Source organism: Calonectris borealis, chromosome W (genome assembly GCF_964195595.1).
Source record: "Calonectris borealis chromosome W, bCalBor7.hap1.2, whole genome shotgun sequence".
NCBI lineage: Eukaryota > Metazoa > Chordata > Aves > Procellariiformes > Procellariidae > Calonectris > Calonectris borealis.
Window position 1 is genome coordinate 55613732 of NC_134351.1, and position 23431 is coordinate 55637162.

General features: G+C 42.8%; 1 protein-coding gene across 6 annotated transcripts in view; it reads left to right on the plus strand.

The window, feature by feature from the left end:
- Positions 1–7641: 7641 nt before the first annotated feature.
- The window catches only part of LOC142074854 (transportin-1-like), a 64412-nt gene continuing 48622 nt past the window's right edge, over positions 7642–23431 (plus strand). For 3 of the 6 annotated variants that reach the window (XR_012670726.1, XM_075135761.1, XM_075135763.1), the window contains exons 1-3: positions 7647–7924; positions 8101–8214; positions 12127–12202. Coding sequence is in view for 4 of the 6 variants with exons in the window: in XM_075135761.1 (XP_074991862.1) it covers positions 8110–8214; positions 12127–12202 (181 nt within the window). In the remaining 2 variants the exon portion in view is untranslated. Of the gene's footprint in view, positions 7970–8100; positions 8215–12126; positions 12203–23431 lie in introns of all 6 variants that reach the window. The other 3 variants (XR_012670727.1, XM_075135762.1, XM_075135764.1) reach the window with 3 other exon arrangements.

Consider the following 23431-nt stretch of genomic DNA (forward strand, 5'->3'; position numbering starts at 1 on the left):
TCTGGGGCAATCTTTTTTAATATGACCTTCCTGGCCACATACAAAACACTTAGTCGCCACTCGAGCCACCGTTAGTTGTTGAGCCAACGCCGCTGCTAATATCTCCTCTTTAAACTGTTCTGACCCCACATTTTGACAAGCTCTGATCAAATCAGTTAAAGTCTTTGCCCGATTCCGAATGGGATCTATGGCTTTTCTACAATCAGAATTAGCATTCTCAATTGCAAGCTGAAAAAGCAACAACTCGGCGGCTTCAGGAGACTCTATCTGACGTTGTATAGCAGTTTGTAATCGATCTAAAAATTGCACATAGGGTTCTTGCGCCCCTTGCCGGATCGTAGCAAATGATGATTCCGGCTTGCCAGAATCCGGCACTCGCCTTAATGCTTTCATAGCCAAATCAGCCGCCTGTGTAAGCAGTTCACGGGGTAAGGTGGCTTGTGCAGCAGGTGATGCCCAATTCCCTTCACCTAACATTTCATCTCGCCCATAGGGTAGTTGCAAATTGTCCAAATTGTCTACTACCTTTGCAATAACAAGTTCACGATACTCAAAAAACCACACAGAATACTGCACCGCTGACAAAACAAGGCGTAATACAGACTTCCAATCTAAAGGAGTCATCGTATAAGATTCCCCTATTGCTTGCAATAAGTTTATAGTAAATGAAGCCTGTAACCCGTACTCCTTTATTGATTTGCGCACCTCCTTAATCACCTCATATGGTAAATGAGCATACTCTGGCGCTCTGCCAGGTCGATAAATTACAGGCATTGCCTGGAGAAGCGTTATATCCCCCTTTTTTAATGCCTCTGTACGACACTCATCAAAGGACAGCTTTGGCGCTACCGTACCTAAAGGCTGATATGTGGGGGGGGGTGCGCGGATCCCTGCAGCGGATCTCCTCGGGTGGGGGGGAGGGGGCAAATGGTGGTGGTTTCATGACGGACAACCGAGAAAGTGTCTTTTGTCTCTGTCGCTGTAAGATTTCATCTGCCGTTGGCGCAGATGCAGCCATTGCTTTAACTGGCGAGAGTGGAGGGTATAAATCAGGCTCTCGTTCGGGGTCTATCGAGCCCGTGTCAAAGGGATCGTCTGGCTCCGAATCATCCTTCAGAGGCGGGGGCTCCGCGTGAGGCATTACAGTTTCATCAGGAGCCAACAGTTCAAACGAATCTCCCCCATCTTTTGATTCTCCCCCCGGTATTGCTGGATCAGTCATATTTTGCAACACCTGTTCGGCAGGGCATAACTTTTGCAGAGCCGTATACACAACTCGCCAGGTAATCAATATTCCCTCTGGAACTTCTAGTTGCAAAATCTGTTTAGTCTGTAATTCCTCACCCACTTTTTGCCATTGCTTTAAATCATAACACCCAGCCGTTCCTACAGAAGGGAACCAAGGGCAGTGATCCCGGACCCACGCAAGGAGTCTCACCAATTGTATTGGAGCGACCTTAAAACCTTGTTCCTTTAAAATACGTTGAAATATTTCAAGTTGAAGCTTCTGTGACTGAGATGCCGACTGCCCCATGACCAATGTATAAAGTTCGTATAACTTCCCCGCGGCTGCTCACCTGAATCGTCCTGCGACCGGTGATGAATCGAGCTCGATATGTTGATCCTCCGTTTATCCTCCGTCCAGCTCAACAGGGGTACACCACCGGATATTTCTATTTCCTTTCTTCAAGACCTTCTTTCTTCAGGTCGTCGTCTCTTTTTTTTTTTCAATCGTGCCCCACGTTGGGCGCCATTTGTGGTGTATGATTGCACGGACTCTCACATAAGCATGCGCAGAATTGTTTATTGTTACAATACAGGAGAATATATCCTTTACCATAACGGGGAGGTCCCGCTGTCTCCCCCAATCATCACCCGATTCGTATCCCTTATTAACTAAGAAAAACAGTCTCTCTTCCTTTTGGCAAAGATCCACACGACTGCTCTCAGATCCGCTTATTCTCACGGTTAACCAGTTACATAATTCTCTTGATGTTTTTCAGTTTCCTTACAGAGGAGACAACTAAGCCAGGTGTTCAGGTCTTATCTCAGGCGTATGTGCGCGTCTGCTAGTTCTCAGCGCACAGGCCGAATTCCTGTCTTATCTTGGCCGAAACTCCCAACTCCACAATTCTTCTCCACACTCCTCTGGACACGCTCCAGCACCTCCATGTCCTTCTTGTAGTGAGGGGCCCAGAACGGAACACAGTATTCCAGGTGTGGCCTCACCAGTGCCGAGTACAGGGGCACGATCACCTCCCTACTCCTGCTGGCCACACTATTTCTAATACAGGCCAGGATGCCATTGGCCTTCTTGGCCACCTGGGCACACTGCCGGCTCATGTTCAGCCGGCTGTTGACCAGCACCCCCAGGTCCTTTTCCTCCGGGCAGCTTTCCAGCCACTCTTCCCCAAGCCTGTAGCGTTGCCTGGGGTTGTTGTGACCCAAGTGCAGGACCCGGCACTTGGCCTTGTTGAACCTCATACAGTTGGCCTCGGCCCATCGATCCAGCCTGTCCAGGTCCCTCTGCAGAGCCTTCCTACCCTCGAGCAGATCAACACTCCCGCCCAGCTTGGTGTCGTCTGCAAACTTACTGAGGGTGCACTCGATCCCCTCGTCCAGATCGTTGATAAAGATATTGAACAGGACCGGCCCCCAACTTGGAAGCCTGGGTCTTAGCAATTGATTGGATGATTGATTCCCATTATAAAATACCAATATTACAGATAACAGTGCCTGAACTTTGTGACAAGAAGGAAGGTAGCTCATTAGAATTCTCTCTAAAAGAAAAAAAATCCAATATTACCAATGTAGTAAAACTAAAGACAGGGGAAAAGTTTCTAAATGGTAAAGTGGCTGAAGCTGTCTAACAATTCTGAAATTAGGACAAATTTGAGAATTAATTTTGGTTAGAGAATAATTATTTGAAACTAGTTTCAAAACTGCTAGCAGCGAGAAGTTGTACTTCCCAAAGGTACAGCTTGGAGGCTATGGCATTTGAGGGATGGGACATCTTCCTAGTAGTTCAAATCTCTTTTCTGGCTGGGTGTTGGCAGGGATTTGCACCAGAGTTTCCTATTTCTCTTTTCAGTGCACTGAGACTACTGGAGGGGTGGGGAGGGTATTCTGTTATAAGTCTCCTAACTATTTGTGCTGTCTACATTTGTCTTTTAAGTATTAACTGTCAATTATTATACAGGGTGCTGATTAGGAAACAGTTTCTAATCCAAGTTCCCGTTAATATCTGTTTATAATATAATGGAAAACAACTTAACAGGAGAGATTAAAAGACCTAGCACCAAGTACACTGTAATGTGATGGTAAGGATACTTTCCAGAAAAAAATTGGGTTCATCACCCTAGGAAGAAGCAAGAATTGAAGCCTGCCTCGTGCATTCAGAGCTACTACTCTAACTACTGGATTTTGAATGAGATAGCAATGCTATATATTTTAGCCATTCCTTTTGTTTCCTTGTATGAAAAATGCCAGAAATGTGTCATTTCAGCCTGATCTAATGGGACATTCTGAGAGAGAAAGGGAAGAGAGTATTGGCAACAAAACCAAAGATAAAAAATTTACTTGTGGGCTCTTTGTGGATACTTGAGTAGAACAAGGCAAGGTTTGTGGAGAGAGAAATAAAGATATAGATTAGTTTGCTTGCTGGGTTTTTTGATAATCTTTTAATATTACGCACTGTTGTGATACCAGTGGATTCTGGATAGTGCGTGACATTTGAAGCTTGGATAATAGAGAAATCAAAGATTAGCCTCAGCATTTGTGCAAGACTCCTGTCTTCAGTGAACATTTGTCTTAACATATATAGGTGAAGCGTTTCAAATTTATTTCTGGTGTGTTCTACTGATTGAGTGGGATGAACTAGGCCATCATATGTTTTGATGAGTAGCTTTCCTGCTTCTGCCTGGTACTTACTTTAACATTGATTCCTAATTTCTTTTTACACAAGAAGATTCTTGCTTGAGGGAAACAGGTACTAAGAAACAAAGACAAAGGATACGGAAAGAAACATTTTTCTCATTTTTTTTTATAATGTTCTTTGCTTTCAATCTGAATTTTTTTCTTGACTCAGTTAAATTATTTTCCCCTCTCCTGCTTCCTCACAGAATTTAAAGGATTAGAGATGGGTAATAACTTCAAAGTAACTGTCCTGGTTTTGGCTGGGATGGAGTTGATTTTCTTCCTATTAACTGGTATAGTGCTGTGTTTTGGATGTAGTGTGAGAATAATGTTGATGACACGCTGATGTTTTGGTTGTTGCTAGGTATTGTTTACGCTAGTCAAGGACTTTTCATCTTCCCATGCCCTGCCAGATGTGCAGGGGGCTGGGAGGGAGCGCGGCCAGGACAGCTGGCCCAGCTGGCCAATGGGCTATTCCATACCATATGACGTCATGCTCAGCATATAAGGCTGGGTGAAGAAGAAGGGGGGGGGGCGTTTGGAGTGATGGCATGTGTCTTCCCAAGTAACCGTTACGCGTGATGGAGCCCTGCTGTCCTGGCGATGGCTGAACACCTGCCTGCCCATGGGAAGTGGTGAATGAATTCCTTGTTTTGCTTTGCTTGCGTGCGCGGCTTTTGCTTTCCCTATTAAACTGTCTGTATCTCAACCCATGAGTTTTTCTCACTTTTACCCTTCTGATTCTCTCCCCCATCCCACCCGGCAGGGGGGGTGAGTGAGCGGCTGCGTGGTATTTGGCTGCTGCCAGGTTAAACCACGACAGTAATGATCAAGAAGAGAAGGTATCCGGCAAGATGAGGTACCTGCTTTGATTTCTATATATGCTGAGTAGTTCCCAGTGGCAAAGGATCCTGTATGGAACCTAAGGAGGAACCTACCCTGGAGGACGATCATCTAAAGCTTTTAGATGTCCCCACCAATTGTAGAGGCTCCCATTCATACTCTGATTTGTAGGCCTTTTTCTCTCTTTTCCACTGCAGAAAGATCTTACCAGGATTTAATTCTGGTCATGTTCATGGAAAGGAAACCTATGTCAGTTTTTCTTAGTTATGGATCCACAGCCTGCTTCTCTTCCTGCTTTTTCCTGTTCTGTCTCTCAACCTTCCTTTCTGGTCTCTTCCCTTGTTTTCCATATTTAATCTTATTTTTGTCTAGTGCACTTGGTTTCCTGATAAAATTAGACAAATGTAATCCTTGTGTCATAATTTCTGAATAGTAACTTTTGAAGCTCTAATCAATTTCAACCAAATTTGACAGTGGGCCAAAAGTCTCAAAGATAATCAAATTTCTACAACCTTCCTGGCAAGGCAGCAGTTAGGGTAATGAGACCCAAATTAGCACTTCCTTGATTTGTTGGACCTCACCTTTCATCTGCTCCATCTGTGCAAGCATCACTATGGAGAGCTCTCCTGCCCATATGGTTGTGAGCCATGAACATAGGTTTTAATGGCCTGGGTCTGGCTAACCCAGATCCTTTGCTTGTCACTTTTCTGTACTAGAGGGAAACTAGTGGAGATTTCCACTGCTCACAAAAATCTCATATAAACCTTTGTGCCCATCCTTTCCTACTAACTGGTGGCAAGCCTTTACTCTCCTACCTTACTGGCTCCATCTTGTAGGTATTTCAGTATGATAAGCTCTCAAGAGGTGTGCTGCATTAGCTGTCTGTCTTCCAAACAGCCCTGTGATAACTATGGCAATTGCTTAAACAGAAGAGGTTAAGAAACATGTCCCGTTTCTTGGTTGTTTTTTTTAAAGCTGGTTTTGTTCTCTCATGTGCTGTGCTGCATACTTCTCTGCTATGTAGCTGTTTCCTGCTTCTTATTCCAGTGTGCATGCTTTCCTGATTCATCAAGTACCCTCTTTCACTGTCCTCATTATCCAGATATGTAGATATTATAAGTACACTGCCTGTATTACTAGTTGCCTATGATGGTTCCCTTTTCTGTTTTGCTGGAGACTATGCTGTGGATACTAGTTTTGGCTCCTTCAAGAGTGGTGGCTCACAGTAATAGAAGGAAAGTTGGCTCAGGACACTTCTTAGCACCTGAGACTGGACAGCTGACTATAACTTAAATACTGATTTAATTGAAAGCATTGGGGAGGTGAGATGAAGAGCCACACAGCAAATTACCTGAGCCACACCATTAGGAACCACTAATGTTCCCTGTCCTCAATGCCTCTGAACAGTTAAGGCTGTGATATGCAGCATGTGTGTGGCACTCATATCGAGTACTGTGCTGCAGCAGAGGAAGCAGAAAGTAAAACTAGTTTTCACTTAAAGCTGGATGTAAGCAGGATGATTACAAACACAATGACTAAAAATAAGATTGTAAAAAGCTAAGGAATTACTGGTTTTCATTTTCATATTTTAGACCAGTTTTAAGCAGTGTATGTTCTTATTTTGCCCAGTAGCATATGTATAATATATATAAAATAGCGATATATACAATATGTATGTAATGCATATGTATTTATATATATAAAAGCATTGGGTAATCATTAATGGCATGAAATGTAACAAGAACAAATGCCGGATTCTGCACCTGGGATGGAATAACACCGGGCACAAGTATAGATTGGGAGAGGAGTGGCTGGAGAGCAGCCCTGGTCGACAGCAGGCTCAGTAGGAGTCAGCAGTGTGCCCTGGCAGCCAAGAGGGCAAACCGCATCCTGGGGTGCACCAAACACAGCATAACCAGCTGGTCAAAAGAGGTGATGATCCCGCTGTATTCAGCGTTGTTGCGGCCTCGCCTTGAGTACTGTGTGCAGTTCTGGGCCCCACAATTTAAGAAGGATGTGAAGGTCCTTGAATGCATCCAGAGGAGGGCAACAAAGCTGGTGGAAGGGCCGGAAGGCATGTCCTATGAGGGGTGGCTGAGGACTCTGGGTTTGCCTAGTTTGGAGAAAAGGAGGCTGAGGGGCGACCTCATTGCTCTCTAACAGCTTCCTGAGGAGGGGAAGTGGAGAGGGAGGTGCTGAGCTCTTCTCCCTGGGATCCAGTGACAGGACGCATGGGAATGGTTCAAAGCTGCGTCAGGGGAGGTTCAGACTGGACATTAGGAAGCATTTCTTTAGCGAGAAGGTGGTCAAACACTGGAACAGGCTTCCTAGAGAGTTGGTCGATGCCCCAAGCCTGTCAGTGTTTAAGAGGCATTTGGACAATGCCCTTAATACCATGCTTTAACTTTTGGTCAGCCCTGAAGTGGTCAGGCAGTTGGACTAAATGATCGTTGTAGGTCCCTTCCAACTGAAATAGTCTAGTCTAGTCTATTCACACAAAAATTGCTAATTTTGACCTGAGATTTCCTCTGATATATTTTGAGGCTAAGGATAAGATACACTAGGTATTCAAAGTAGTTTATTTTGAGTTACTTTCCCCCCTTTTTGTGTAGTTGATCCTATTCCCTCTTTACATGTGAAATTGAGAACTTACGAAATCTACCCAGCATTAAACCAAATCAGGTAGAAGTAAAGCAGACGACAAAGCAGGTACCACGTTCCTAACTCCTGGGTCTGCATTCGCATCCCCGCTTCTCCTCCGTGGGCAGCAGCCTCCTAGCTCGCAGCCAGGCGCTGCGGGTGTGCGGCCGCATCTGTCCCTAGGAGGCCGGGCTAGGGCTCCGCTTCGTCCCTCGCCTGTCGGGGCTGCTGGAGCTTTCCCTCTGTTTTCGGGTGGTGGTGGGGAGGGGCTGTGGAAGAGGCGCCCCGTTTTCCGCCGCCCGGGATTGAGGGGCTCGTGTTTTGTCGCCCCCAGGCTCCTGACGGTGTGGGACGCACTGGGGAAAGGCTGACGGCGGCGCCGGCGGGCCCGAGGCGGCTCGGGCGGGCGGAGGTGTGCCCGGCGCTAGGACCCAGGAGGACGTGAGGCGGCTCTTAGGGCCAGATTGCAAATTCGCCGTGACTCAGTCCGTTCGGTGTGGTGTACGGCGGGCGGCGACAGGAGCAGGTCAGTGCTGTTCGTCTGTGGGGCCAGGCTCGGCGGGGTGCGCGGGTGAGAGCGGGCCGGGCGCCGCGCAGCTTGCTCCTTCCCCTCCCCTCCCCTCCCCTCCCCTCCCTTCCCTTCCTCTCCCGCCTGGGGCCTGCTGCCTCGCTAACCGCGGCCGCTTGTTTGGTGTTTTTCAGCAAGCCAAGATGGAGTATGAGTGGAAGCCCGACGAACAGGGGCTTCAGCAGATCCTGCAGCTGCTCAAGGAGTCCCAGTCCCCGGACACCACCACGCAGAGAGCCGTGCAACAAGTATCCTTGGTCGAGGCCTACGCCGCGCGGGCGGGTGGGATGGGCAGGCAGAGTGGGGCTGCGGCGTCCCGGGCGGGCGCTGGGGAGGCCGGGTGCGCCGGGTGAGGGCAGCGCGGCCACAGGCCGGCGCTGCGGCAGGCGGCGGCCGGGCCTGCCCGGGGAGCCGCCACAGCGAGCGCTGTGGGCAGAGCCTCCGCCGGAGCGGGTGGCCGTGGCGCGGCGTTTGAACCGCCGAGGCGGCCTGTGGGCCGCGGGGCCGCCTTCCCCCGCCGGGAGCCCGAGCACCTGTTGCGAGCCTGGAGCCAAGGTTCGTTTTTTTTCTTTTTAAAGCACTGGCTCTGGCGTGGCTGCTTCGGTATCTGCTGCTTTCCCAGGTTACCCCACGCTGGGCCGCTGCCAGCGCCTAGCCCTCAGCCGCGGCGGGAGCGCGGCCCTTGCCGTGGCGGTTCCTGCCGAGAGGGCTGGGGCTGGGGCGGGGGAGCGGGAGCGGGGGGGCCGCTGCCCGCCGGGCTGAGTTGGCGGTGCGGCGCGGGGTACCCGTCACCCCTGCGGCAAAGCGGGGGTGAGCAGAGGCTTCCTAAACTAATCCGGCGCTGGGATTCAAGGCGAAAGCCGTAGCTGGTGGGAGGAGTGTCCCCGGTGGAGCCTCTGCCTGCATGCTCTCGTTGGCCTGCTGGCTCTGACACTGCATTTTGCTACGTTGTGAGGATGTTTCTGCTTGCCTAGAATCCTGAGCCTGAAATACTGCTCGTTACACTCCTTACATTTCACGAGAAGGGGGAAATCTACCGTATGTGGCTTCTTGTGCAGCTTTGCAGTGCATTTTATGTTAGTGTCGTGGATTGTTGGTTTGTTGTTTAGGTGTCATGTCGTCGTGTCCCCGTGTCGTTCGTGTGTCGTGTCCCGTCCCCCCCCCCCAGTCTCTCTTGATTGTAGAAGTGATGAAATAGCAAAGTTTTAAGGAACAAAGATTGAGAGAAGAAAATTTTACATTAAGACTAATAGAAGTATAAGTCTTGAAAAATAAAGCTCTCATCTATGGTCTCCTACTCCTTGAGCTAACTATATAAGTGCTTTAAAATATCTAGAAGTCCTGAAAGGATATCCTCCTATGAAGGATATGAGTTTAGCATCTAGATCCCTTTTTATTTAAGGCATTTGCTTGAAGGTCTTCACAGGAAGCAACAGAATTCATTTACGTAGGTAAGAAAATATATATATATATGTGTGTATATATATATATATGTTATTTTAGGAGTTTAGCTTGAAGCCAAATTTGCTTGACTTCTAGGCTTTCCTAACAGATGCAGTCAAACTTTGGAAGGCTTCTGTTCTTATCTGAAAGGTGAAGGTAGTTTTCATCTTGTTCTTGCAGCTATGTTTCAGATTCTTAAGATGCTATTGTTTCCTTTGAAAAATACAGAAGTGGCTAAGTAAAGTGTTCTGATAATGCCCCAAACTTAAACAGGTGCTCTTCTTTAGTATTTCAAATACAAAAGTTTTTATAGCAACAGTGTTTATAGTGTAGCTTTCATGTAAAATTACATTTTAAAGCTCTGCTTCAAATAACTTAATGGCATCTGGTTTGTTTTTTGAAAAATAGCAGTATATGTGCAGGATGGGCAATATAAGTGATGCTGTCTGTCTTGAAGATGAGTAGAAATTTACTGAACAAAAGTGCTGTTGACTGATGTTTGAAATTTTTCTTAAACGGCAGTGATAACTCCCTGCTGTGCTGAAATACCTGTGCTTTCAAGGAGGACCTCATATGTTGGCCTGTAAAGGTTAGATAAGTGGCACATTTTTACCATTGTATTATCAGTTTGGTAAAATGTTCTAATACAACTTGACAGGCTATGTCCTATAATTAAATAAAAAAAAAGTGTTCTTTGAGACTGTTTCCACAAAAATTTGTGATGGCTGTTGTATTGTGGAATTGTACTTAGTAGCATGTCCGAGTAGGATGGTGATTAATGGTTTCAAATTTAAAGTACTTTCAGTCCATAACTTTTTAAAAAAGATTATCAGTGTGTTGACTCTCTCATGCTCTTTATGACACAGTTTTGGCATATTTAGGTGTTTAGAACTCAAATGTAATAAAGTGAGGAGCATAGGTTAGCCAAAACCCTTTGTTAACAAAGTTATGAATTGGTAAGGCTTTCAAACATTTTTCAAATGAAGACATAGATGTCTCTTGGAGTAAAAAAGAAAAAGTTAAAGTGGGTGAAGAAATTGATAAGAAAATATGGCCTATAAGCTTTTCTTTGATTCTTAGACCAATTAGGTGTTTTCTATTTAATTTTCTATTTAATACTGCTCTTCAAGTTCTTTCTGCTTGCTTCTGCTGCTGCTTCTTATTTGAGCCATTGGAATTCACAGTTGTTAGTAATGTTCAACTGACTGTTTTGGTGATTATGTTTCTGAAGCTTGGAGAAGAAGAAAAAAAAATTTTGAAATGTGCTACCCTACTTCTTGGCTGTTCCTGAAAGAGCTCTTTGGCATGGCACCTTTGACAACAATCTTTGGATGTGTGTTTCTTTATTTCTAGGGGCCATGTAGAATGTTCTGTATTATTTTTCACTTGCTGTGACCATCCTTCTGTTTACATTTCATCTCCTGTGTGTTTCACAGCAAAGGAGCTTGTGGCTGTGATAAGTATACTTTACTCTCTTATTAAGTGGAAAGAGGGCAGGTTTCTCTAGTAAAGTTACTACTTGATGCAAGCAGCCTAAATATCTAAAAATGAAGTTTAAGTTTGTGATTGAGACACTGGCTGTTGGTCATTGGAAGGGCCATCAATGTCCTAACATAGATACATTTGGCTAAGGTTTAGCGACTTTGAATATTTAGAGATTTAGCTATACAGCAAGTAAAGTAAATGCCTATGAAGCAAATAATCTTACTTCTTCTAAAAATAATTTTTTGTTAAATGTCTTGATTTTTTGCCATACTGATGATATCTAGTAGGTTTAGTAACTTAAAGATGACACTGCATGCTTATGACTCAAAATATTGTTGAGCATAATACTAATTAATACCAGGGTGTGAGAACAGGATACAAGGAGAATGCCAGATCAGTGTTCTAGCCAAGCAGTGGCAGAATACTTAGAAATTTGAGGAAGAAGTAATGACAAATTTTAGAAAAACAACTACATACCTTCTAGCTGTTCAGAAACACAATCATTCTTCTGGTATTGCTAGTAAGCAAAGGTGTTTTTTTCTGTTGGTTGGTTTGTTTGTTTTGTGTGGTGTGTTGTGTTTTTTTTTTTTTGTTTTTTTTTTTTTAAGAAACTATGGATAAGCATGAACTTGGTACAAATATCTGGGCATTTACAATTCAACAGATTCTCACTGTTGAAAGCTCAGGCTGTGGCTACTTAGCATTATAAAAAAGTATATGACTAATATTAAAGAGTAGCTTATCAAAATCATAATAGCTATTTTATTTTAATGCTGAAATGCTTTTTTTTATTGTGGAGAAAAAAATGATGTATTGTGGGATTGTGTCTCAGTGGGTTCCTTAGGTTTGGCTGGCTTCGAAGTGTAAATATTGAAATCTAAAACTGTACAGAGGAAGGTGAGGGGTTTTGGTTTGGTTTTTTTTGTTGTTGGGGTCTTGTTTTTTGGTTGTTTTTTTTTTTTTGCTTTAAAAATATTTTTAAGGATCTATTAATTTCTGTGTCTGTCCCTGGATTCTTTTTTCAGATTTCAACATAATGAAAAGCTACTGCTTCAGTATGAAAATTACAGAAACTGTTTTCAGATTGTTCATACTCTGTATGTTGTGAACTTATAGTCACAGCTGTTTGAAGTGATGCAGTAGTACATAACTCGCTTAATAATCATAGTATCCAGAAAGCTGTAAATGCTGTGTGTGAAGATTCAAATTTCCTTAACAGTTTCTCTCTTCAGAAACTAGAACAACTCAATCAGTATCCAGATTTCAACAACTACCTGATTTTTGTTCTTACAAAGTTGAAGTCTGAAGGTAAGTTCTTGAGATATTGACTGTTTTATTCTATTTTTTTTTCTTTTTAAAATTTATTTTATTTAGCTTGAAAGAAATAGGAAGCTGATTTCTATAGTCAGTTTGCTGGTTGGTTGATCTCCATAGTCATGTATGTTCTCTTTTTATCCTCTCAGGAGTCTTTGTGGGAAAAGATCTGATAACATGTTGGTGCTTGTAGTTTCAGTCTTGGAATAGATTCCATTCTAAATGTCCTATGCAATCTTCCCAGAAATGTGGGAGCATCATACTTGTATCAGACTATAGTGAAATTGTGGAATAACTTTGCACTTCATGGTGATGAATCCTGACTACACACATTATAAAATGTGCAGCTAAATCCAGTTGCGGTCATGATCTCCCTAGTAATCAACCCGTTAAATATTTTGAAGATCACATACTAGAGTTGTCCGAAGATTATGTCTGTCAGAATCTTCATTCTGAAGTCTTAATTCTAATAAAATGTAATTACGTACTGTTGGCTTATTTTTATGGACATTAGTACAAACTGTTTATGTCATACTGTGTAGCCTCTTCCAGTTGGTAAATTCAAGCAGTTCCTTAGTAATGATCAGGGTGTGTGAAAGACTTTCTTTCCAGTGTACTACAGCTACTGATTTGTGAGGTCTTTGCCAGTGAAAGAGACTTATTTCAAGATCTGTTTTGGCACATCTTCTGTCTTCTTTCCATTTGTCTGTACTTAATGTGTTTGATTTTGGGGGGTTTTGTTTTTTTTTCCTTTCATGTCCTGCTACCAGTGCTTTTTCTGCCTTCTAGTGCTTCACCTCTGAGTTTTTGAATGCTTGCTTTTTTCACTTTGAATTAGATTTTACTTACATGTGGCCCTGTAACATTCAAAGCATCAGCAAGAATATTTATATTACATTTGAACTAGTGTTTTGGTTGTGCTGTCAGCTTACTTCAGGAGGAAGGAAAGAGAGAGGAGGAGGAAAGTATATTTTCATATTTGAAGGCTGGAGTATATCCAAATGTTTTTGTGTGTTCTATGTAGGAAATCTCCTGATAATCTTTAAGGCCTTGGGGGAATACCTCAAGTTTGAGAGAGAGAGCACTTTCAAGACCTGAATCGTCCAGGATATTAAATTTTTGAGCAAGGTACTAGCGTAGATATAAAGTATTCAATACTTACTTGTTTATGAGTATGCTATCATAATTTAATTGTTCATGTGCTTTATACCATCAACAGAAAAATGGAGTAAGTCTGGTAGTGGGATTTGGAGTTTGTACAAAGGATATGGCGAGAGGGTTGCTCCATATCTCTACCCCTCCCCCCCTCCAATATATTTTCTAACACTGCCTTACTTGCCAATTTCCCTTTCTTCATTCTGTTCACCACTTGAGCTTGAGGTTCTTGATACTGATGTGTGTTTAGCGATATGTCAGAATCTCTTTCCAACAGATCTTAGATTATCCGATAGTCTTTTTTTCCCCTTCTTAATGTTTATGCGCATCAGTCTGTCTGGAATGGAATGAAGGGTAGGAGATGCTAATGATTGCAAAATGGTTGTTTTAAAGTATTAAATCTTGGGGGGGAATTAGGATCTGGCAGGTTGAGGGGGGCAAGCAAGCTGGGGAGAAGTAGCAAGTTAACCTCTAAGAAGAGGTGTTTGGGATCAGACTGCACTGATATATCTCATAGGTACATCAGGTAGGTCTTCTGTGAGACTGTTGAGAAGCAGCTGTTGCTTCAGAGAAGCTCTTGTCCTGCATCAGTAACATTTTTAGCCATAATCTTTTGTCCAAGGCAGCTGTTTTTAACTTTGTATTTCTAGTTCAGGAAACTTGCAGACTATTGAAGGTGCCATAATTGAGTCCAGTGTTGGTGCTTTTCATAGTACTTGTCAAGTTCCAAATATCCTATTACCTTGCTTGGGTAGGACTAATGAGGGATGACAGAAGACTGTTGGTTGGATTTGCTTTGAATCCAACCAACAGCCCTCTGTTGTCCCTCATTAGTCCTGCCTAAGCAAGGTAGAGAGACCTTTAGAACTGCTATTCAGTAGTTACAATATTCTTGCATCCTCTTTTGGACCAGTAGGGGAAAATGTGATGGGCTCATCAGGTAGATAACTGTCTTCAGTACAACTGGGAAAGCATTCTTTCCTCTCCCCTCCTGAAGAGGGTTCTGTTGGCAGTCTATCCTACAGCCTTGCCAAGGTTGTTGACTAGGGGAAAGAGCTAGTGTGCTTTACACCGCAGACCGAAGTAGAGGGACTCATACTGTTGGAAGTTCACACTTTTGTTATGGCCATACTGTCCCAGCAGAAGGAGCCATGGAAATAAGCTTCCAACATCACTGACAGCTTATTCAATGGAACTTAAGGTGGTTTGATAGCTAGTGCATGAGAAAAAGCTTGATTTGATAGCAGGTGTGACTAACCTTTGATTCAGTTTTTGCCACTGTTGAAACAGCTGCTGAGAAAACTGTGCTTAAAGAACCATTTAGGTGATAGCTCCTGAATGTGGGAATTCTGTAATGGTTGATTAAAACGTGTGTTAAATACTCTTACTGCAGTGGAGGTTGTACCAAGTTGCCTGCAGAGGCATAAGGCTCAGGCCAAAGACAACTTTGCAAGCAAACCTTTATTTGCAAACAAATAACTTTGCTTGCAAAGCTGGCTGTTTCAGTGAGGCCTGCCTCTAAGATATCTTATGTGTAGGTTAGGGATTTGCTTTGTTTTAGCACCAGAGGTATTACTTTTCAGTTGCAAAAAGTGTAACTTTGTTGTGGTTTAACCCCAGCTGGCAACTAAGCCCCACACAGCTGCTCGCTTACTCCCCCCACAATGGGATGAGGGAGAGAATCAGAAGAGTAAAAGTGAGGAAACTCGTGGGTTGAGATAAAGACAGTTTAATAGGGAAAGCAAAAGCCGTGCACGCAAGCAAAGCAAAACAGGGATTTCATTCACTCCTTCCCACCGGCAGGCAGGTGTTCAGCCATCTCCAGGAAAGCAGGGCTCCATCACGCGTAACGGTTACTTGGGAAGACAAACACCATCACTCCGAACATCCCCCCCTTCCTTCTTCTTCCCTCAGCTTTTATTGCTGAGCATGACGTCATATGGTGTGGAATATCCCTTTGGTCAGTTGGGGTCAGCTGTCCTGGCTGTGTCCCCTCCCAACTTCTTGTGCACCCCCAGCCTCCTTGCTGGTGGGGTGGGGTGAGAAGCAAAGGCCTTGAGTCTGTGTAAGCACTGCTCAGCAATAGCTAAAACATCCCTGGGTTATCAACGCTGTTTCCAGCACAAATCCAAAACATAGCCCCATACAAGCTACTGTGAAGAAAATTAACTCTATCCCAGCCAAAACCAGCACAAACTTTTTTTTTTTCTTCCAGTGTTAGCTTTGTCAGGCTCCTGTGTCTGAATGCTTATGACTTGCTGGATTTAGGTCTGTTGTGGTACTCCTACATGTATGTGGTGGTTTTTCTGTTTTTAAACTTCCCCTCCTCAGCTGGACAGGAGAGAGAAAATATAACGAAAGGCTCATGGGTCAAGATAAGGACAGGGAGATCACTCACCAATTACCGTCACGGGCAAAACGGACTCGACTTGGGGAAATTAATTTCATTTATTGCCAATTAACACCAGAGCAGGGTAATGAGAAATAAGAACAAATCTAAAAACACCTCCCCTCCCACCCCTCCCTTCTTCCTGGGCACGACTTCACTCCTGACTTCTCTACCTCTTCCCCCTGAGTGGCGCAGGGGGATGGGAATGGGGGTTGCGGTCAGTTCATCACACATTGCCTCTGCCACTCCTTCCTCCTCATGCTCTTCCCCTGCTCCATTGTGAGGTCCCTCCCATGGGAGACAGTCCTTCACGAACTGCTCCAGTGTGGGTCCTTTCCACGGGGTGCAGTCCTTCAGGAACAGACTGCTCCAGCGTGGGTCCCCCACGGGGTTACAAGTCCTGCCAGCAAACCTGCTCCTGCGTGGGCTTCTCTCCATGGGATCACAGGTCCTGCCAGGAGCCTGCTCCAGCACGGGCTCTCTATGGGGTCACAGCTTCCTTCAGGGCATATCCACTTGCTCCGGCGTGGGGTCCTCCACGGGCTGCAGGTGGATATCTGCTCCACCGTGGACCTCCATGGGCTGCAGGGGGACAGCCTGCCTCACCATGGTCTTCACCATGGGCTGGAGGGGAATCTCTGCTCCGGCGCCTGGAGCACCTCCTCCCCCTCCTTCTTCCCTGACCTTGGTGTCTGCAGAGTTGTTTCTCTCGCATATTCTCACTCCTTTCTCTTCTGGCTACTGTTGCGCAGCAGTTTCTACCCCTCCTTAAATATGTTATCACAGAGGCGCCACCACCGTTGCTGATGGGCTCAGCTTTGGCCAGCGGTGGGTCTGTCTTGGAGCCGGCTGGCATTGGCTCTATCAGACATGAGGGCAGCTTCTGGTGTCTTCTCACAGAAGCCACCCCTGCAGCCCACCTGCTACCAAAGACCTTGCTACAAAAACCCACTACAGTAGGACAATTCTGTCAATTCCCTGTGACTTTCTTCTTATTATTTTTAACCTGGAATTACACCTTGCTTTATTTCGCACAGCATCCTGAACTTTGTAAATGAGAGGTGGATCTGGCGCACACTAAATTATCTAAAGATGATGGCCATTGTCATTCACCAAGAATGCTCTCCAGTCTTCAGAAATTCAACTTGTCAGTTTAGGGATTATTGGGTGTGATGACTCTATCATAATCTTGCCATAATATTTTGTTGATGCAAGGTTGTATCAGCATACAGAGATGATGCTCTCTACTTGCATCAGCAGAGACGACTGTGTTGCCTCCTGGTAACATTTCTCTATTGAACTCTAAGGATAAACTAAATTGAGACTTTGTAATCTCTGCAGACTATTCCTACTATGTTTATGCCCGTATCCATTCCTTGAATGAGGTCTTCACACCTCTGAGAGAGCAAAAAAGGAAGCTTTCTTTATATGGTGTCAGAATTAATGTGACATTCTACTTAGCCTAACATGGCCTTCATGTTCGTGGATGTTTTATATGAAAATTGCAAGAACAGAAATGGTGTCAAAGCTTACCACTTCTTAGGTAAGATATGACGTACCTAATGCCTCTCTATGTGGTGAAAAAAGAACAGAACTACTGATGAGAGGATCTATTCTAGTTAAGATTCGGACTGTCCATCCTTATTGCCAAAACATATGTCCTTTCTCAGATCTACCTTTTATCCTTCTTAGACAAGAGATAGAGGACGTGGTTTGTTTGCACACAGTTTCTGTAAGGTTTTGAGTTTGGCTTCTTTTCTCCTGTCCTTTAGGAGTGTTGCTGGGCTCTTGGCAGGACCTAGGCTAACGGGAACATATATTGAGACAAATGCATGATGTTCCTGGTCGCTTTCTGCTGGCCTGTATAGCCATAGTTATCTATCCTGTTGCAGCTATACAAAGTCCTTGTGATCCCGATCTTGGATTGTGTTTTAGTGACTGATTCTTCACCCAATCCTTATGTGGGAACTCTGGTCTTACTAGAGTGTTCTCTCAGTGGATTGATCATGGCCTGGTGTGAGGCTATCGCACTCAAGGATCAGAATCCTCGAGATGAACTTTTAGTCTGAAGGTGGGTGAGCTGGGATTGAGAATGCTGCTTGAGTACTGCCTTTGTCATTATCTTTAAGGATGGTCTTTTAAGTTTATTTCCAAAATGCTTTGGCTTTTTAAAACCAGTTGAAGATAGAGCAGTGTCTCTGCAACTCTTGATCTTGTTCATATGATGACTTAGTCATTCAGAGTACCTTACTTTGACATAAAATATTACCATGGAGGAAGGTCTAGTCCCCATCCTCCTCCAAGTTTTTGTTTCAATAGAAGTCACCACAGATAGTAACTTATTTTCTGGTAATAATGACACTAACAATTCATCTAGCTCTGCAAGCAGAATTTGAAATGGTTTTTTATAAACTGTTACTGGGATCCAAAGTGGTCTTGTGGGTTTGATGTGAATGTTTTCTGATGAGTGTTAGAATTTAAATTTGATCTGGACAGCAGTTTTCATGAGTCCATTCCATTATGAACTTTCTTGGTGTGTTGGTATTGAAAGATCTTTGAAGCTGAGCAAGAAAAAGACCATTGTGTGAGGTCAGGTGTTGATTAACTAGCTTCCAGTTTCAGGAAGGTATTTTTGATAAGCAGGATTAATCCTGAAAAGTGGTTCAGCAGCTTTAACTATTTAACTAAAACAAATACCCCCCTACTACCACCATCCCCCCACCCCCAATACCATCATCCCACATGATATCATTATTAAATAGACTAAAATAACTTCCAAGGAGTGAATCTGATCGGATTACAATTCAGAAGTCAAGTCAGATTAATGTACCCTTACAGTTTAAAATGCGGCATAACATATGTAGTGTCCTACTTAAACAACAGCGAAACATTTTTTTTCCCTTAAATTCAGATACATTAAGAATTATAAAAAGAAATTAAGCTCAACTGAGTTTTAGTAATCAATGCATAAAGTAATTGAGATGCATAAATATCTTAAGGGAAACCAAGTTATGAGGTAATGAATTTTGTCACATCAGACCACTAAAAATTCCATGGTTTCCCCCTCCCCCCCATGATGGCTAATTCTTCCTTTCCATGCTTCTGTATAGATATTGTAATGCAGATTTAAGGAAAATGCTTCTCCGAAGTAGTTCTATGGCATACATACCACATGTGAGAAGTGACAGATTTTTATTTTTATTTCTTCATTTAAGAGTCTTGAAAGAAACTTTGAGGTTATCCAGTGGATTGTGTTATGTGATTCAATGCTTCAGGAATACTTTCTTGAAACTCCTTATTCTGAGCATCCAGAATGAGTGGAGTATGGGATCTCCATTATCTCTTTCCCTATCCCTGATGCCCATAAAAGGAAAGCATTGAAAAAGAACAGGTACAATAACAAGGTTCTTGATTATAGTACCTGTTTACTAGCCTAGTGCCTTCATGTACTTAATCATATTGGTTTAGGTTCTTCAAAGGTGCTGTTCACTGTAAGCAAAGTAATTTTTAGGGTGAGTCTTGAAATATGTTTTCTCTTAAGTGGCTTGTGGACAGAAAGGACAGAAGTTTTCAGGCTTTCCCTTAATTCTTAAGGTTATCAGACTTTTTGTTTGGTTTTGTTTGCTGTGCCGCCTTCTGAAGTTCAGGTAGTCTTGGGTAAGGTCTGTTTTGGCCCCACAATAAAGGTCTCTTTTTGTTGTGTGTGGTTTTGTTTTGTTTTGGGGTTGGTTTTTTGTTTTTTGTTTTTGTTTGTTTGTTTTTGGTAAGCTGGAGGGATTTAACCAGCTCTTTGAAGCCTTTCCTTAGTATAACTTAAGAGCTGAACATAGTCTGCTGCAAGGGGTATTTCTTTGTATACTTTTGTTAAGTCAAACTCTCCTCCTCAGTGATGTTTGCTTTGTTGTTTCTCATGTCAGATCTAAGTGTACTTAAAATGCCAGTATCAAGCATCCCTGTGTGGTGTTTCCCTAGAGAAAGGGAAGGTATTGCTAGTGTGATTTCTAAATGCACTTCTGTCCACCAAGCAGTACTTGATCCAGTGCAGTTCTGAGGCGCTCAAGCCTAGCGTTTGTTTCACCGTGCCTTTTCATCCTCTCTTCCTTGGAATGTAACTTCCTGGATTGCTAAAAGAACTGGGCAACTGGGATGAGGGTAGTGTTTATCCATTCACAGATTGTGATATAATGATTATGAGCATGGCTCATATTTTGCCCTATTACTCTTGTGATATTGGCAAATTTAAATGTTAGGGTGAAACTCTCTTTAAAGCAAAACTGCTCTGTCTGCTGATTTCAGTCTCAAAGCTGTTAAATCTCTTTTTTTTTTTTTTGAAATAAGCTGTTATTTTGTGTGTTTTAACTAGTGATATGGATTTAACACGTACAGATACAAAATGTGACAAAAGTCATGACTAGTGTCACTGTTGTGCATGAAGATTTCTGATCTGTTAATGAGAAATTGGCTCTCTTTAAAAGAGCTAAAACCAAAACATAAGGATCCCACCAGAGCAGAAGATGACTATTTTCTTCTGTCCTAATGTATAATAATACAGTACAGAGACACCTTCATGAGCTTCCTAGCAGAAAAAGACCTTACTTTTTTTTTGTTTGTTTTTATGCTGGGCTTTTAAATAGCCTTAAGTATAACACTTTAAGCTTAAACTGGTATGGTTTACTATCATGTCAGAAGCAAGAATGAGGACGTTTCAAAACATTCAGTATATCTGAATATAAAAATGACCTTGAAATGTAGTGGCTAGTCTGAAATTAATCAGTGCTCAATTGACTCACGTGAGTCATGGGAAATTATTTGACACAACTGCCTAAGTTTAGGAATGTCTGTAAGACACCAAAACAAAGCTGGAAATGTTCTGCTGATGCCGAGTGTTGCATATTTATTGAATAATAAGTAGCAACAGCTATGCTTCTGAAGACAGCTTTGTAAATAAAACTGAGCTGTGGAGAACATGGGAAGGGTGTTGAACAGCTGACCAACAATTAGTTTGGTTAGTTATGCAAGTTTTTGCATTCTAACTAATAATGACCATAGGTCAATCAGAATACCAAAATCTGTACATCTCTACAGGCTTGCAAAAACACAAAAGGTTTAAAGAACTAATCCTCTGGTTTCACTCCTGCTTTCAGCTTCTCTATCGTATCCCCACAAACTGGTTGTCTCAGCTCTTTTCCTCTCTAATGCCATTTTATGTATCACCTCCTGATCCTGCAGTTAAATCAGTGCTAGAATTCTATCAAAAGCAGAAGAATCCTTAATAAGAAATGGAAAATCAATGTAATGATAGTATGACTCACTACAAGATTTCAAACTATGTAGTGAACGCAGGTTATTGTTGCAGTTTGAGAACATCTAAAAAGTAGTGTCATCTCTCTTTGGTATTTGTATGTTGGGGGAGGGGCAGGATGGGGATGATGGGACACAAGTACCTTAACACTAAGTCAAGTGTATAGGGAAAGGAAGTGATGAGCTTCCCAAAGGAAGTTGCTTAGACAACATTTGGCAATAAATGAATTAGGAGTTAGAGTAATTACTCTTATCTGAAGAAAAGACATGGTCAGATGAATAGAAGTTTGGTCACTCTGAATAGATCAAAGGTGAATGTTATATATTAAAATGTGACAAACTGTCATATGAATAGCTGTTGGAACACAAGGATTCATGAAATGAGGCAGTGTTATCAAATTTAGTAATTAAGAATACTGTTCAGACTGCTAAGTGAGTACTGGGAAGCACGAGATACAGGACACCCACCAACGCTGGTGTTGTATAGGTTGCTGTACATTGGAAGTTTCTTCTCCTGTCTATATCCTATAGGTATAGCTTAACAAAGTTGCGTGTTGGCATGCATGTATAGATCTTGTTATAAAGCTGGACTACTTTGTTTCTCTAACTGGTATGCTTCCTTGCCAGTAAGGCTTCCTCCCCTATAATGCACAATTAATTCATCAAGACAAAAACCTCTCATTTTTATTTCCTAAGCCTGTACTCAGTGTGTTTCTTTTTTTTTTTCTTTTCTTTTTTTTCTTTCTTCCTCTGGCTGACTTTTCTCTACACTATAACCAGATTTTCAATTAGCAATAGTAGGTTGCACTCTAACGAATGGCAGAGTAGAGTTTTGGCACTAGTGGAGGTGTTCTTCCTAAACAGCTGTGCATCAAGCTACAATAAGAAAATAGAGAACATGTACCTGCTTTTAATTCAGTATGCCTTTATACAATTTCATCTTTTATTATTATTTTAGAAATTTAACTTTTTTCTAGTATTTGGCTACACAAGAGTTCTTACTAGGAGCAAAGTGACTGATCCTCTGCTACTCAGAGTACCAGTGAAAATGAGACTATATCTAAGAAGCTTTGGCATGTGACTGTGCTGCTCTTCCTCTTCAGAGTCATTTGAAATCCATCTTCAGTCTCTTTATTTTTCAGTTTCTACCTAAGACTTCATCAATCTCTTTTCCTTGGGGAGGGAGGAAAATGAGGGGAAACTCTGAGTGCCTGCCATTTTGGAATGCTTAAAACTCCTGAGACTTAAAGCTTGCTGGTCAGAATTACCTCTGATCAGTAGTAAATATTTTGGTTCAGAGAAGAACATCCATCCTGATCACTTGAAGTTACATAAATACTTTTTCCTTGGAGATACCAAAATAAAAATTTGTACTGTTGAATCTGTACTTGCTTGAACAGTGTGTGCCACTTCAGATGAGGCAGACAACCTCACTAGGAAGGAATGGCGTTGCCCAGTCCAGTGCTGCAGGGCTATAAGCTGTTATAAGCTGCCTATACTGAGCTGCAATCATCATTGGTATTTATGACTCTGTCATGACACTGTCACACCTGAATATCTCTTGAAAGCAGAAGGCACAGCTGAGTAAAATCTTCATGTGGTTCTGAAGAGTGAGAATTATGTCATTATAGAAGGAAGAGAAAGGAGTTTAAAATGCTTTGCAAAAGTAGTAGTAATGCTTAGCCAGTTATTGATGTTAGCATCTGGTATCTTGACTGTGGGATCAAGACACACTTTTATATGGCTCTTTAGGTTGCCTTCAGGAAAGATACTCTGTTCTGGAGCTGGCAAAAAATGCTGTGGGTACTGTTATTGGTGGTATCGAAAAATACTTGTGTGTGTGGTTGTTGGTTGTTTTTTTTTTTTTTCCTGGGTTCTACTCCCTCTTGGCCTTAAAGGAAAGGCATTTTTATTTGCACATGACCAGTGTGAGAAGTGGTACATTCCTTTTACAAGGCTAGACTTGGCTTCATGAAAGTGATGAGCTAACCAATTGCACCTGCCCCAGCACTGCAAGATAACACACTGAAACTGTTCTGGCATCATCCTAATGTCTCACAGCAAGTCTGCTTTCTGAAAAATCTAGGAAGAGGTGGTGATGTTGCTTCCTAGGAGCCATCACAGCCTAGATCAGACACCAGCATGTAGCCTCGTGAGTAGGAGATGCCATTTTTCAGCTGTTACTCTATAAAGAGTAATAAACGTTCTTTAATACCTAGCTGTGTGGCATCTTGTCCTCTCAGGTAGGATGCTACTCTAACATCATGGCACCCATGTCTACTTCTATGGATGTTTTACTGATCAGGGTAAGAGACTATGTATTACTTCATACAGTGATACACTTCATACTTTTTATGTATTCTAGCCTTTTTCTTAGC